The sequence below is a fragment of the Neopsephotus bourkii genome, unplaced genomic scaffold, assembly GCF_033783945.1.
Source record: "Neopsephotus bourkii isolate Nb327-2 ecotype Australia unplaced genomic scaffold, CSIRO-AGI_Nbou_v1 NB_1128, whole genome shotgun sequence".
NCBI classification, from domain to species: Eukaryota; Metazoa; Chordata; class Aves; order Psittaciformes; family Psittacidae; genus Neopsephotus; species Neopsephotus bourkii.
Genome location: NW_026901614.1, coordinates 42,708 through 57,602, shown reverse-complemented (window position 1 = coordinate 57,602; position 14,895 = coordinate 42,708). Strand labels below are relative to the sequence as shown.

Here is a 14,895-nt window from a genome sequence, read left to right as displayed (position 1 = left end):
GGTAGGAGGGCCTGGAAGAAAACCCCAAATCCCCTCCATCTATCAGGACATAACGTGGGGTCCCATCCAGAGCCACACATTCACCCCCAGCCTCTCAAACGCAGGGAGCAGGGAGCTGCATTAAGGGCTGTGAGTGGCACAGGCTTGTTAAAAGCCTCTTAAGAATGGAATAGTGACACCTAAACCACAGAAATGATGGGAAAGCTGGAGAAAATACCTTCAAATGCAAGCCTGGAGGAGTTTGGCCTCTCTTTAATTAAGGCAAGGAAGACAGAATGTTGACTTGATTACCGTGTATAAATACCTTCATGTGAAGGCACACCAGGTACTAAAGCGCACTTTAATCTAGAAGATAAAGTGTAAGGACAGCTGGAAGCTGAAGCACACAGATCTGAATGAGAAGGGGATTTTAAACAGTGAGGGTGATTAAGCAGAGGAAGGAGGGAAACGGATCCCTGTTCCCTGGAGGATTGATGGCTTTCTGGGAAACATGTTAAGCTTTGCTTATGGAGCACACACACAGGGGGCGAAGAACATCCTGCGAGGGACAGGAGGTCAGGTCGATGGGACAATAGCTCCATCTGGTCACACATCCCAGGAGCCCTGAACAGTGACCAGCAGGTTTATGTCATTCTTTCCTGTTCACAAAGCCTGTAAGGCAGACAGTCATGACGTGGGTTTGCACAAGGAGTCCAGAGCGAGGTGTCCAAGACTCATGTGCTCCAACACTGGTTTCACATCTCATCGCATCCACTCTGGTTTTGCCCTTGGTTCTGAACTGGATCCGGGTCATGTTTCTCCTTCTCCCTCTCTACATTTAACACAGTCTCTTATACTCCTAGAGCCATTTCCCTCCTGTGAAAGGATGTCTGGGTTCAAATGTACAAGATCCAAAGCTCACGGCATCTTTTCAAGCAGCACACTGAACCCTGCAATGGAATGTGCTCTAAAAGCTGCATCAGCTCAGAGAATACCCTTTATAAGGACAGATCCCTCAAAATACTCGTAAGGGCTTGGGCAAAACTGGAGGTCACAGGGAGCTGAGCTGCTTGGGAATGCTCTGGGGCAGACAGGGCCCACACTTAGAGGCTGTCAGCTGTTCCCCATATGAGCTCATACGGACAGCAGTGGGTTCAGCCAGAGCAGCCACAGCAGCAGATGAGCAGTGTGAGCGCTCCTGGGCACTGTTCACATGGCTCTTGCCAGCGTTTGGCTGCACCAGCTTTCACCTCCCAGTCCAGGAGCTGGCAAGAGCCATTCCCAGAGGGAGCCTGTTTGCAGCCGCATTATCCAGGAGGACAAGAGAGCTGAACCGTGACCAGCACCACCCATTGCTGCCTGACCTCAGGGCTGAGGCATGGGCTGCACACACTGAATACCCCAGTACGGAGGCGGCCGGTGCTCCAGAAACAGCCTGAGGCATCATCCCACTGAACCAGAAACACAGAGAATGGATTATCGGCTTGGAGCCCGCTTGGGGCTGGAACGTGCCCGTGGCTCACGCACAGCCCTTGAGCTCATGGTGAATACCCATCAGCTGCATCACTTCCAACAGGAGCAACAGCAGCAGAAACCCCTCGCTCCGAACAGGACTGCACCGCAGGGCAGATGGGCAGAGCTCCCTCCTCCCTGCCCTATCAGTGCTGGGGTCTCATCTCACTCTTTACAGCCTGCAGGAACCCCAGAAACCGGTGCTCCAGTGACGGCTTCATGGGGAGAACTTTGCTCAACCAGAGAGAAAAGTAAAATGAGGAAACCAGAGGCCAAGGTTTTGTTTTCTTGGCCCCCAAAGCACTTCTTGAACCTTCTGATGACTTCATGGAGAGATCCTCGAGCAGCCAATTGCATGCACCCTGCCCCAGAGACAGCCTCGTGCCCCCCAGAACCCAGCCAAGGCTGCACGGCCCCACAGCTGTCACTCTGTGCTGTATCCCCAAGCTCTGTGTCCTCCCCACACACACACCATCTCCTCCAAGAGCCTTCTGTAACCTCATGCTCCCAAGACCCAGCCTCATAAGAAGACACACTGCTGAGCAATGCCACTGGCATCCCTATGTTCCAAACCGTACACTGCAGACCATAACACACTGTTTGTTCACCCCCCCAAGAACAACCACCCCAATGTGTCCCCCCAGATCCTTTCTCCCCTAACCCTCTTCTGTCAGCCTCCCCTCTCGGTAGAAGCCAGCCTCACCTCCAGTATCCGGATCATGAAAGTTGGGGTCCAGTCCCTTCTCCAGCAGCCTGCAGACCTTCTCCACGTTCAGCATCTGCACGTACTCCATGAACTTCTTCAGGTTAGCCTGCAGGCAGGGAGGCCCAGGGGAACACAGCACGGTGTTAACAGCCTGACACGAAGATAGAAGCCACCAGAGGAATACCCCCACTCGGGAGACCCTAGGCCCAGAGAAGCTGTGGCTGCCCCATCCCTGGCAGTGCTCAAGGCCAGGTTGGACACAGGGGCTTGGAGCAAGCTGCTCCAGTGGAAGGGGTCCCTGCCCATGGCAGGGGTTGGAACCAGATGAGCTTTAAAGTCCCTTCCAACACAAACCAGTCTAGGATTCTATGACAAATAATGGGGCAGCACCCACCAGGAGCCAGGGCAGTGAATATACAATGGACAGGATCCTACTATTGCAGTCCTCAAGACTGGGAATGCAGGATCACCCTATGGAAACCATCAGAGACTGCCACCCCACTCTGTCCCAGCACAAAGCCCCTGCTAAAGCACTTTCAGTTCCTATACAGCAGGCACACCAACACACGTGTAACTGGACATGTTTGTCCATGGTACAGTGGTGGCGCTGGCTGAGCTGCATCCCAGCGGTACCCGCATCCTGCTGCAGCATCGGGTCCAGTGCTCTTGTCACAGACTCATCTCACAGGCCTGTCACCCACCTGCCCTCAGAACCTAACCCACACCAGGAGAAACCAAACTACTCCAGCACTGCTGTACAGCACAATGGGTACAGCTGCTGCACCAGATGCATGGAACTGGGCTCTGTACCTGGTGTCACTGCTGTCTTCTGCCCAAGTCTAAACCTGTGTGTTCCGAGGGCACTGAGTGCCCCCCTGTGAGCCCGCCTGGGTGCTGCACGGGGTGGCTTTCCCCTTCTCCCCTCTTGGGTAGCTGCACTGATGAACACATCCCTTCATTGCATTCCTGGGCTCTGGAAGCTGCAGCGCTGCCAGGCAGACACTGGACAACCCCCGTGTGCTAACACCCAGCTCATGCTTTCCCCGGGCAGGTTTTCCCCCCTTTGGCTGCGAGCTGCCTGGGTTTGGGTTTATCTGACTCAGAGCTGGCTTTGGGACAGGGTCTGACAGAGCAGAGATGCTGCGCGTGGGCTGAGGGATGGCTGGGGTTGGAGCTGCAGCCAAGGCTCAGGAGCTGCTTTGGCTCCCGGAGCTCCTGCGCAGCCGCTGCATGCACAAAGGAGCTTCACCCAGAGAAAAAAAAACCATTTTCAACATTTTCCCCTAATTTGATATAGAAAAATCCTATCTTTTATGCAGAGAAATGAATTCCCAAGCGCTTCACTTCCAATCTCTCTTTGAAGATTGGAAAATAGAAGAAAGATAAATCTGAAAATACCAAACGGGATGCAGAAAGCTGCCCGGTTCTTCTCAGAGGCCTCCTGTCCCAGATGCCATCACCTATTACCTTGTGTACTTTATCTCATCAAGATTTCATTCTCTAGGAGGGAAGCTTTATACTTCCAGAAGCAGCTCTGCAGAGGAGCCCGCATATCCCAAAGCTTGGGCCCCACAGATTCAGCTGTGCTATTTCCCTCCCATGCTAAGGGGATTGTGGTAAGGAGTCAGTCAGAAAACACCACCCAGATGGAACTTTCTGAGGATGAGACAAACTCATGTTGGGCTGTGAACCCTGCTTAAACCAATTCAGGCTCAGAGTGCTCAGTCTGCAGAACCAAGCATCTTTCTAAAGTCAGCACCATGGAGCCATGTCATAAAGCAGCAGGTCTTGTGTCCAGCATCACAGAGCCATGCCATGGAGCAGTCAAGGCACCTATCTAACATTATAGAGGCATGCTATAGGTCACGTATCTATTCTAGAGCCCTTTGAGTAGTACCTGCCCCACTGCCCCATCCCAGCAGAGCCCATGAGCCGAGGCAGAGCCCTGCACTGATGGAACTCCACTGCAGCCATGCAGTTCCTGACCCCTCGCCCTGGCTCCCTGCAGGATGCGGGTGCCACGGGGATGCTGAAGGTAACACACAAAGCACCAGACACAAAATTCAGGTACAAGGGTCACTCCCTGTAGAATCATGGAACGGTTTGGATGGAAGGGACCTTAAATCTGCTTTAACATTCATGGAATCCCAGCCTGGTTTGTGTTGGAAGGGGCCTTAAAGCTCATCCAGCTCCAACCCCTGCCACAGGCAGGGACCCCTTCCACTGGAGCAGCTTGCTCCAAGCCCCTGTGTCCAACCTGGCCTTGAGCACTGCCAGGGATGGGGCAGCCACAGCTTCTCTGGGCACCCTGTGCCAGCGCCTCAGCACCCTCACAGGGAAGAGCTTCTGCCTAAGAGCTCAGCTCAGTCTCCCCTCGGTCACTGCTGTTCTTGCCCACAGGGGTTTAGTGGGGCCACACTCAAGCATCATCCCTTGGGATGGGTTCACATCATCGCTGACGGGCAGCAGGGAGGAGCTGAGGGGTGTGGAGAGGCAGGAGTGGAAGGAGCAGGGTTAAACCCACACAGTCAGGTGATGGGAAGAGGCATCTTGGGCTGGTGTCCTGGTGCTGGGGGTGTCAATCCCGGCTGTGCTATTGCTGGCAGCAGCTGTGGTTCCCTGCAGGGCTTCTGTTCTCCTGCAGGAGCTGAAGGGGCTTGAAGCAGGAGGTGGATTTCTCTCCCAGTCACTTGTGAGGTGAGAGAGCTCTGAGGGAGAAGTGACCCTGAGCAGGGAGGGCTGCAATGTTCTCCCCCTGGAAGAGCAGTGCTTGTGCCCGCAGCTGAGGCCATCATCCTCTGCCGTGCTGGTGATGGGGTTTGGTGCTGTGGGAATCACTTACACTGTGTGTAGATGTTCCCAGTACCTCCTGTGCAGGTGACCTGACCCATTTCACCCTCTGCGTGGTGGTTCTTGTGTTCCCTGTCCCAGTGTGGTGTTGCATCTCTCCTGGCAGCCCAGCTGGGGCCAGTGCATCCCGAGGGATGCGGGCGAGCATCCAGGGATGAACAGCACTGTTGGGATGGGTGCAGCGCTGTGCTTTGCACCAGGGGATCGACTGTCTTGGTAAATCCCTGCTCTCCTTGGCTCTTGCCTTGCTGCACTGCTGACCCTGGCCACTAAGGATCACCTCCTCCAGCAGGTCATGGGGGTGATGCTGCCCCTCTACTGCACTCTGGTGAGACCCCACTTGCAGCACTCGGTACAGTGCTGGGCTCCTCAGCATAAGAAGGACATGGAGCTGTTGGAGCAAGTCCAGAGGAGGCCACGAGGAGGATCAGGGACTGGAGCACCTCCCATATGGGGACAGGCTGAGAACATTGGGGCTGTTCAGCCTGGAGAGGAGAAGGCTGCGTGGAGACCTCAGAGCAGCTTCCAGTGTCTGAGGGGGGCTACAAGGATGCTGGAGAGGGGCTCTTCATCAGGGCCTGCAGTGACAGGACAAGGGGTGATGGGTTCAGACTGAAAGAGGGGAAGTTCAGGTTGGAGATAAGGCAGAAGCTCTTCCCTGTGAGGGTGCTGAGGCGCTGGCACAGGGTGCCCAGAGAAGCTGTGGCTGCCCCATCCCTGGCAGTGCTCAAGGCCAGGTTGGACACAGGGGCTTGGAGCAAGCTGCTCCAGTGGAAGGGGTCCCTGCCCGTGGCAGGGGTTGGAGCTGGAGGAGCTTTGAGGTCCCTTCCAATCCAAACTGATTCCATGATTCCTGGGGCTCCAGGGACCAAGACACAGCCCAACACTCTACCTTGGCACATGCAACAGTGCCTCAGAGCAGTTCTGCTTTTATGCTCCCACCAGACACACCCCAGGTACTAACCCAAAGTTCTGGTCTTGCCAGTGCCTCTCATTCACATCCCCAGGAGCACATCCTACCCAGCAGCAGCACCCAGTTCACACGTGTTCCTGGGTGTCCCAGGGCTAGGGAGCTGACAGCATCAGTAAGCTGATGCACTGGGTCAGCTTCTAATGATACCTCTCAGAAAGGAAGCTGAAGAGCAAGTACATGATCAGAGAGGCATCCTAGCTCTGGGAGCTGCATCCTCCTGTGTAGATGTTTGTCACCAGTGTCCTGTGCACCAGGCATGCATGAATGTGTCTGAGCATGGAATTTCCCTTCCGGGGAAATCGATGCCTCCCCTGCATTTCCAGCTGAAGAACAGAGAAGGTTCATTCAGCTTCCCAAGGTCTCGGACCAAACCCACAGCAGTGCTTCAGAAATCATTAACAAAGGCCAGCGATTTAACCAGTTAATGTTCAGACAGAACAAACATCCCCTTCCATCACTTGGAGCCACCCATCGGCCACGGACACGCAGCTTGGCCCTCGTTCAAGGGCTGCTGCAGTCTGCAGAGCTGACACTATGGGGAGAAGGCAGGACACCAGCACGGGGGTTCCTCACCCTCCCTGGACCCCGTGCCCCCCACCGGCTGTGTGACAAGAGCCACTCAGGGCAGCAGCAAACAGGCACTCATCGATCCCACAGGGAAGCCAAACCATCTGTTTGGATCTGGGGGAACTGGAGGAGCTTTAAGGTCCCTTCCAACCCAAACCACCCTGTGGTTCCATGGTTCTGGGTGTTTGTTCCATAGAGGGGGGGCCGGGACACAGATGACACCTCTGGCAGTGCAAACCAGCAAGCAGCAAGAGACCCCTGTTTGTCATCCTCACGTCTTGGATCCTCGCTCCAGCCTTGACCAACTTCAGCCACTGTTAACACAACCTGGGCTGGGGAGCACAGCCCCTCCATCCCTCATCACACGCTGCCTCCACCAGCACACACCGTGCCAGCACGCACGGCTGCTCCCGCATCCAGCTCCAGCAGCCCATCTCTTCCCAAGGGCCTTCCCAGCCTGGGCAGCATCCCTTCTGCTGCCTCCTCCCTGCACCACCGCAGTCATGGTGTTCGCTGCCCTCACCCAGCTCAGAGCTATCACTTGCCCCACATCCCATTGCCCCACAGCAGCCCCAACAGGAAAGCTGGTGACAGTCACACTGCGGGTCTTGTCCACCAGGGTCACACTTCCTCGGTGCTTCCTCACCCAGGGCACAGCCCAGCCCACAGCAGGGTGCTGCTCTCCTGTATGGGTAGCTCACATCGCAAGGGATCACTGTCCATGGCCGCTGCCCATCACCTGCAGCACCTTTCCAAGGTGGGAACACGCAAAGTCTTTCTGCAACACAATGTCCATTTGGTAAATGCCACGGATTCTGTGTCTCAGCACCATGGGGTTGCCCTTTCCCAACACACAGGTTTTGCACTCCCATTTCTGAAGGGTCTCCTGAATTCAGTGGGAACAGCATCCGTAAGAGCTGTCACAGCCTGTGGGTCCCAGGAGGCACAAGGGGCTGAGGCCGACAACTGACTGGGTTTACAACTCACTTGTTAGTGCCAGCGACACAAGAACCAGCTTCCTCACTTCTCAGAGCACGTTCCCTGGAGGGGTTTATTTGGCTTTCCCCTTTTAGTGGCAGGGAAGAATGAGGCTTCAAGGTCATGAACAGATTCAAGCAGTGCATCCGACCAAAGTCAGCTCTGAACCCTGAACACGTTCATACTTTGCTCTTATTCACATGAGGCCAGCAGCCCTAGGCCTGCAGACTGCACACATGGCACAGCCTCAGGAGCGCTCTCACCATCCTTTTGGGCTAATCCTTCTCAGCCCTTTGAGTTATGGCATCTCCCAGAGAACAGCATCTCCCTGTCTGAGCTAGCGGCATCACTGCAAGGAAAAGGGAAGCCTCAGGTGCGGAGGGAACGCGCCACAGGGGCATTACCTTGCACCTCAGCTCCCAGAGGAGAACACCAGCCCTGAACACACAGACAGCAGCAGAACCTGCTGCTCAGCTGAGCTGATGTGAGCAGGTACAGGCCTGGCCATGGCTGCACGGCTGGAGGAGCCAGAAACACCTTCCCACCGTGTCCAACATGGGAATGAGCCCCTGCTCCTACCCTGCCACCAGCCCTACAGTCCCACAGCATCCCTCCATGGGGTCAGTGACACGGTGGGGGCGTGGATTGAGCTGAGCTCTTAGGCAAAGCCCTTCCCTGTGAGGGTGCTGAGGCACAGGGTGCCCAGAGAAGCTGTGGCTGCCCCATCCCTCAGCAGAGGGGCAGAACCAGCACCATGCTCTTCACTCAGGCTCTCTTGCCCGTTTCCAAAGTGGAGCCCTTGTCCCTCCATTCTCTGACCCCTCCCTCCCTCAAGCCATGGGCCAGGATCCTGCACACACATCGCCTGCTCCCACCCCCTCCCAGTATAGCAGCACCAGTCTGCGCTGGGCAGGTACATCACAGCGATGTTCAGCACCAGCATCACTCCAACACATCTCCTGCTCGTACCCCCATGTGCAGGAGCAGCCTCAGTGGGATGAGGGCTCCTCTCTGTGCTCAAAGCACCACAGAGCCCACAGGCTCTGGGGGCCACCCCAGCCAAAGGAGCCACACATCAGCATCCTTCTAATAGGGACAAAGGCAGAAGCAGGAGCACACCCAGTGCCAGATGGTTTAACATAAAGGAACAACATGAAGGGGATTTGGTTTTAAGTGGGAATTACAGCATTGGGTTAAGTGAGTATTTAACACAGTGCATTCACGGCTCCTGCACACGTGTGGGGATCCCCTTGGCTGCTGCCCGGGTCCCCCTGAGCCTGGCGCCTCCAGCCCTCCCTCCGCAGGCTGCGGCTGCTGGGGCTCAGCACCATGATTCACGCTTCCTGGCGCCAGGAAGATGCTGAGAGCTTTCCAGCTCTGCTGCCTGGATGTTCTCCTGCCACCAGACGGAAGCCTCGTGACTCCAGTCTCTGTGACTCAAACCTGAACCCAGTTTGTTTCTTGTTTCTGCCGCTCTGCAAACCGGAGACAGAGAATCTGCTGCTTCCCACGGAGGCTTCCACCTTCCCCAGAATCCAGACTGGTTTGTGCTGGGAGAGAGCTTAAAGCTCACCCAGCTCCAACCCCTTCCACTGGAGCAGCTTGCTCCAAGCCCCTGTGTCCAACCTGGCCTTGAGCACTGCCAGGGATGGGGCAGCCACAGCTTCTCTGGGCACCCTGTGCCAGCGCCTCAGCACCCTCACAGGGAAGAGCTTCTGCCTAAGAGCTCAGCTCAGTCTCCCCTCGGGCAGGTTCAAGCCATTCCCCTTGGCCTGGCCCTACAGGCCCTTGTCCCAAGCCCTGGTCCTCCCAGGGGACTTGAACACCCCTTTACCTGCTGCAGGGACAGCAGGGCACAGGCAGTCTAAGGAGCTCCTGGGATGCACTGAGGATAGCTTCCTCCTCCAAGTGATTGTCACCTTTAGGTGAAAGCCCTTTGGGAACTTTGCCTCCTTTCTGCTCTATTCTGTGGCTCCTCCTTGCTCAGCTCTTGCTGCTGTACCTGTTCACTGAACATTTACAAGCGCTCCACACCAGGTCCAACCACAACTGTGTAACCTTATCTAGGTGCTCCTGCTCCAGCAGGGGGATTGGACTGGATGAGCTTCTGAGGCCCCTTCCAATCTCTACCATACTGGGATACTGTGATACTGTGATACATCAGCCTCTCCACACCACCGCTCCTTGCCCCAACCCACTCTGATGGGTCTGTAGTGTCCTCATGCCACCAGTGACACCCAGCACTGCACTGGCCTCCAAGTCCAGTTCCATCCTCCCTCCCCACAGCTGCCATGGCCCTGGCCTCTCAGGAGCCAGCAATGTCCCCACAGGGCCACTTGCCATCACAAGCACAATTATTACTCGCAGCAGAAATCTGATGGCTCCAGGCCTCTCCACAGCCGCTGACCTCTGTTTCTAAAGCAAGAAATGACCCTGGAGACAACCACAGTGCAATAGAAGCAATGCGAGAGGGCATCCAGCCAACACACACTCAACACCCGGTCCTATCAGCATCCCTGACCCTCCACGGTGCCAACCGGGGTGTCCCTGGCCGCAGTGCTGGTGGCTTTGGCACATCCTCCTCTAGAAAACACCCCTGCTCCCAAAGCACCATTCCTGTTCTCCAAACCCCCGCATGGTCCATCCAGTGCCTGCCCTGCACACACACCTCAACCGCTGCCTGGGACACATGGGGGCTGCAGCAGACCCAGAGCACTTTCCCCTTTGCTTGTGGGTCCCACCAGTGAAACCCTCACCCAGCCACATGGGGGAAAGGCAGGAGCAGGGTGAGTGAGGCATGCTGCAGCCTCCTGAAGGTGCGCTCTCAATCCCAGAATCCCAAGGGTTGGAAGGGACCTCAAGAGATCATCTGGTCCAACCCCTTGCAAGAGCAGGGTAACCCAGAGTACATCACACAGGAGCTTGTCCAGGCGGGCCTTGAATAGCTCCAATGTGGGAGACTCCACAGCCCCCCTGGACAACCTGTTCCAGTGCTCTGGCACTCTCACAGTAAAGAAGCTCTGCCTGATGTTAACGTGGAACCTTCTGTGCTCCAGTTTACACCCATTGCCCCTTGTCCTAGCACTGGGCATCACTGAAAAAACCCTATCTCCATCATCCTGACACTCACCCTTTACATAGTTGTAAACACTGATGAGCTCACCCCTCAATCTCCTCTTCTCCAAGCTGAAGAGACCCAGCTCCCTCAGCCTCTCCTCATAAGGGAGGTGTTCCACTCCCTTCATCATCTTTGTGGCTCTGTGCTGGACTCTCTCAAGCAGTTCCCTGTCCTTCTTGAACTGAGGGGCCCAGAACTTGACACAATATTCCAGATGCGGCCTCACCGAGGCAGAATAGAGGGGGAGGAGAACCTCTCTTGACCTACTAACCACAGCCTTTCTAATGCACCCCAGGATGCCATTGGCCTGCTTGGCCACAAGGGCACGTTGCTGGCTCATGGTCACCCTCCCATCCACCAGGACCCCCAGGTCCCTTTCCCCTTTGCACACTGTGCTCTCCTCCACCCCAGCGAACAATGCTCCTCTTCAGCAGCCTCCCCGTGTTCCTCTGCCCCCCACCCCGGGGCTCCCAGCTCTCCCACAGAGCCCAGTCCAGCTTGGCGAGTGCCCCCCCTGTGTGCCCACCCCACCACGGCTCAATGGGGGCTCCAGCCCATGCCCCTCCCACACCCCCGAGGCTCAGCAAGCCCCATCATCCCTGGGGAGCCTGGCAAAGCAGGGGGAACCAGAACACCCCCACCCCCAGCCACCAAACCCCACCAGGGCTTTACAGGCTGGGCTCCAGGCTTACCTTCGTATGGAGCTTGGCAAACTGCTTGTCATCCAGCAGAGTCTGGGTGTACACACGCCTCTTGTACCGGAACTGCAAGAGGAAGAATGGCAGAGCTGAGATGCTCAAAACGCACTTGGCATCAGCCAGCTCTGGAGCGAGCAGCAGCACTGCCCTGGCGGTGTTCAAGGCCAGGTTGGATGAGGCCTTGGGTGAGATGGTTTAGAGTGAGGTGTCCCTGCCCATGGCAGGGGGGCTGGAACTGGATGATCTTAAGGTCCTTTCCAACCCTAACCATTCTATGATTCTAAAGAAGCCATTTGGTCCAGAGCTGCAAACAGCAGTCACTGTTCTCCTCAGGATGTGCTCTAGGAGTTAACTGCTTTCCTCACTAAAGATACTGGGACCAGTTTCTGATACCAATCTGCCTGGCTTCAACTTCCAGGGTGGGATGTCCAGGGATGTCCCCGACAATGGGACGGACAGTTCTGACACAGGTCGAGAGGTGACTCCCCTGCAGTGGGCTGAGCTCTCAATCCCTCATTGAGGGATCTTTTCCTCTGTCCTCACACCATTTCTGCGCTCTTTCTGTGCCATCCTCTTCCCAAAGCTGTTTCAGGGGCATCGCTGTTCCCAACCACTGCTCCAACACCAACCCCTTCCACCCCTAGCGCTCCTGAGCACAGCTCCCTGCTTGGCAGGGGACACACGGAAGGGTTACAGGGTCCTGGTGTGCCACGCTGGGGATTGCTGCCAGGTTCCTTGGCCAAAAGGCTCCGGAATCTTCATCAGCTTTGTTTCCGCACTGGGAGTGCCTGTCCCTGGATGTTTGCCATTGGGCTGACCTCGAGCACGCTTTGATGGGAGCCACACTTAGCCAATGACCCAGGCAGCACAGTCAACGCTGTTACACTCCCTGCCAAAGCCCGTGTAATCAGACTCTACCAGCAGATCCCTGGGGCAGCCCCACCAGAAACAAACCTGTGCAGCGGTGACCACAGTGACAACTGCTTTCTACCATCAACCCAGCCAGTGTCCCTTGGCCTACGGATGGCTTACAGTGCTGATGCTGGGCTGGAATATCATGTACAACAAAACCAAGGCCCCCAGCTGCTTGCCACCTTTGTCTGGTTATCTTCATCAAGCAGAATTACAAGCTCCTTAAAGAATGAAATTGGATTTGTTTGACGAGATCTTCCCTCAATGCATGAATTGTGTTCTGAGATTTGCAGTTACTATTAACTTAATCCTCCATCGGCGTCTCCTTAGTTCAGCTGGGACTGACACCACGTTATCTTTGGACTGCAGTTACTAAGCTCATCCCACTTGCTTTTCAACGCTGGCAAAACACCAGCACATTTTCAGTCTATCACACACTGCACTGGGCAGATGTTCTCTCACACAACTTCTTCCTTTTTCCATCATTCTAAGGTAAAAGCTGTCTTGCCCACTGATGTACAGACACCAGTTGGGCCTTGGCAGATGCTGCCAGTGTCAGGGTCCTGTGTGCATCCCTGTGCAGCCATGAAGCATCCTCCAGTGGCTCCTCTTCATGCCCAGCCCCAGATTACTCTGCCCATTGACCAGGTTGATGCAGGGAGGACAAACAGGCACAAGAACTTCCAGGTCTCATTCCCATGTACAAGGTGTGTGCACTGAATGGGTGATGAGCAGTGATGGGGAGCACACACACGTGTGTTTGACCTGCAAGCAGAGTAACTACCTCACTGAGGAGGACACAGGGACAGCAGATAAACCCCAGTAAGATATTATGGGATACAGACATGGGGTGACTGGATCTCAGCAGATGGCAGGTAGGCCCCTGGGCTGCCCATCCCTTGCTCCCAAACACACTGTGCTGCAGCTACTCTATCCTGATAAAGGAATGGGGAATCCCTGCACCTCTCCCTGGCTCACAGCAGCGCCAGCATCCTAACTCTCCATGAAACTACTGCACATACCTTCCTTAATGCCATTCCCTTGTCAATGGCCCCAAAGCCCTCACTTCTGTGATTACCTCCATCTGCAACCCCGAGGGCTCATTTATCACTGCTTCGGGACGCCTCAGTGGTGTCAGCACAGGATTTATGTCTTGCAAACAAGACTCTGGATTTGGGTTTCCAATAGGATTCTCCAGTGCTCCGCTCCCATTCTGAGCAAGTTATGAAGAATCTAAATGGCACACGGCAAATACCTGTGTCAAGTCTGCATTCAGATGTGTGTGCTAAGACACCGAGTGTGGACATGATGCTCAATTACACAAACCCAAAGCACTGAAGCCTGTATGTGGAATATTGAGGAATTTACTACCTCGGAGGTTTATTTGCAAGCATTCCTAATGTTGTTCCAAATGTTTTTGTCTACATTAAATGTTAGTTTGCTCAGAAATTGGGCTGCACTTTCTTCCCAAATTAGTCGGGATTAGGTGAAATAACAGCACTCACACTTGAATGTTAAGGGCTTGTGCAGCTTAAATGCGTAAAGCCTCCTAAAGAGACTTTGTGGGCAAAATATAGCACAAGATCCCTGAGTTTAGAAGTCCACGTGCAGATAAGCGGAGTCCCATTGCAGCCAGTGGAGGTGTCCACAGTGACAGGCACTGGAGCCCAGCAAGTGCTGCAGGTCCTCGTTGAATAAACCCCTACCTGTGGTCACCTGAATCCCAGCCCAAGGCAAAGCCTATTACTGGCTGTAAATACAGAATGAATTCAGTTAATGTGTGTTCTAGTTAATTGGACCAGAAATCAGAACAGAGCATCCCCTGTGCCCATCACACCGGTGAGGCCCCTGCAGGGACACTCAGAGCACACGGGGGTGCCCCAGTCCCTGCAGTAACCGTAAGTTAAACATTAAAGGCCTTCAGGCTCACGTTCAGAGCCCTCCCTCTGTACCTACGAGACTGGCTCCCCTCCTCCTGGCAGCCACGGGGCACTAGAAGGGAAGGAACTGTGAGCCCCAGGGCCAGCACAGCAGGAAGCTGTTCCGCGGGCTGTGAGGGATGCTGTGGAGCTCTCGAGCAGTCACGAGCAACCAAAGCTCAGAGCATTTGCCTCGGCTTTCCCTCAGTGAATTCTCCATGAGTAAACACACACCCACACGGGATCCTGTGCTCCCAGTCCCGGGAGAGAAATGGGGGAGGGAACAGTGGGCATTGATGTCTGAGGTGCTTATAGACACTACAGGGATCAGGGAAGCCCTACATGCTTACACAAACATATATGTACCTGAATATATATGTCCATGTGTTGATAGATAGATAGACAGATAGAGATAGATGATAGATAGATAGATAGATAGATAGATAGATAGATAGATAGATAGAAAGAAAGAAATAAATGGTAGCTAGCTAGATAGATAGATAGATGATAGATAGATAGATAGATAGATAGATATAGATAGGTGATGGATAGATAGATAGATAGAGATGATAGATAGATAGATAGATGATAGATACATAGATAGAGATGGAGATAGAGATAGATGATAGATAGATAGGTGATAGATAGATAGATAGATGATAGATAGATAGAGATAGATAGAC

The 14,895-nt window shown here is 54.6% G+C and overlaps 1 protein-coding gene across 1 annotated transcript in view; it reads right to left on the bottom strand.

Moving 5' to 3' along the window:
* The window catches only part of SHANK3 (SH3 and multiple ankyrin repeat domains 3), a 306,306-nt gene that overhangs the window by 265,303 nt on the left and 26,108 nt on the right, over positions 1–14,895 (bottom strand). Inside the window, exons 4-5 of the mRNA XM_061362564.1 lie at positions 11,376–11,447; positions 2,195–2,303 (exon numbers count right to left, since the gene is read on the bottom strand). Of these exons, the coding sequence (XP_061218548.1) occupies positions 2,195–2,303; positions 11,376–11,447 (181 nt within the window). The remainder of the gene's footprint in view (positions 1–2,194; positions 2,304–11,375; positions 11,448–14,895) is intronic.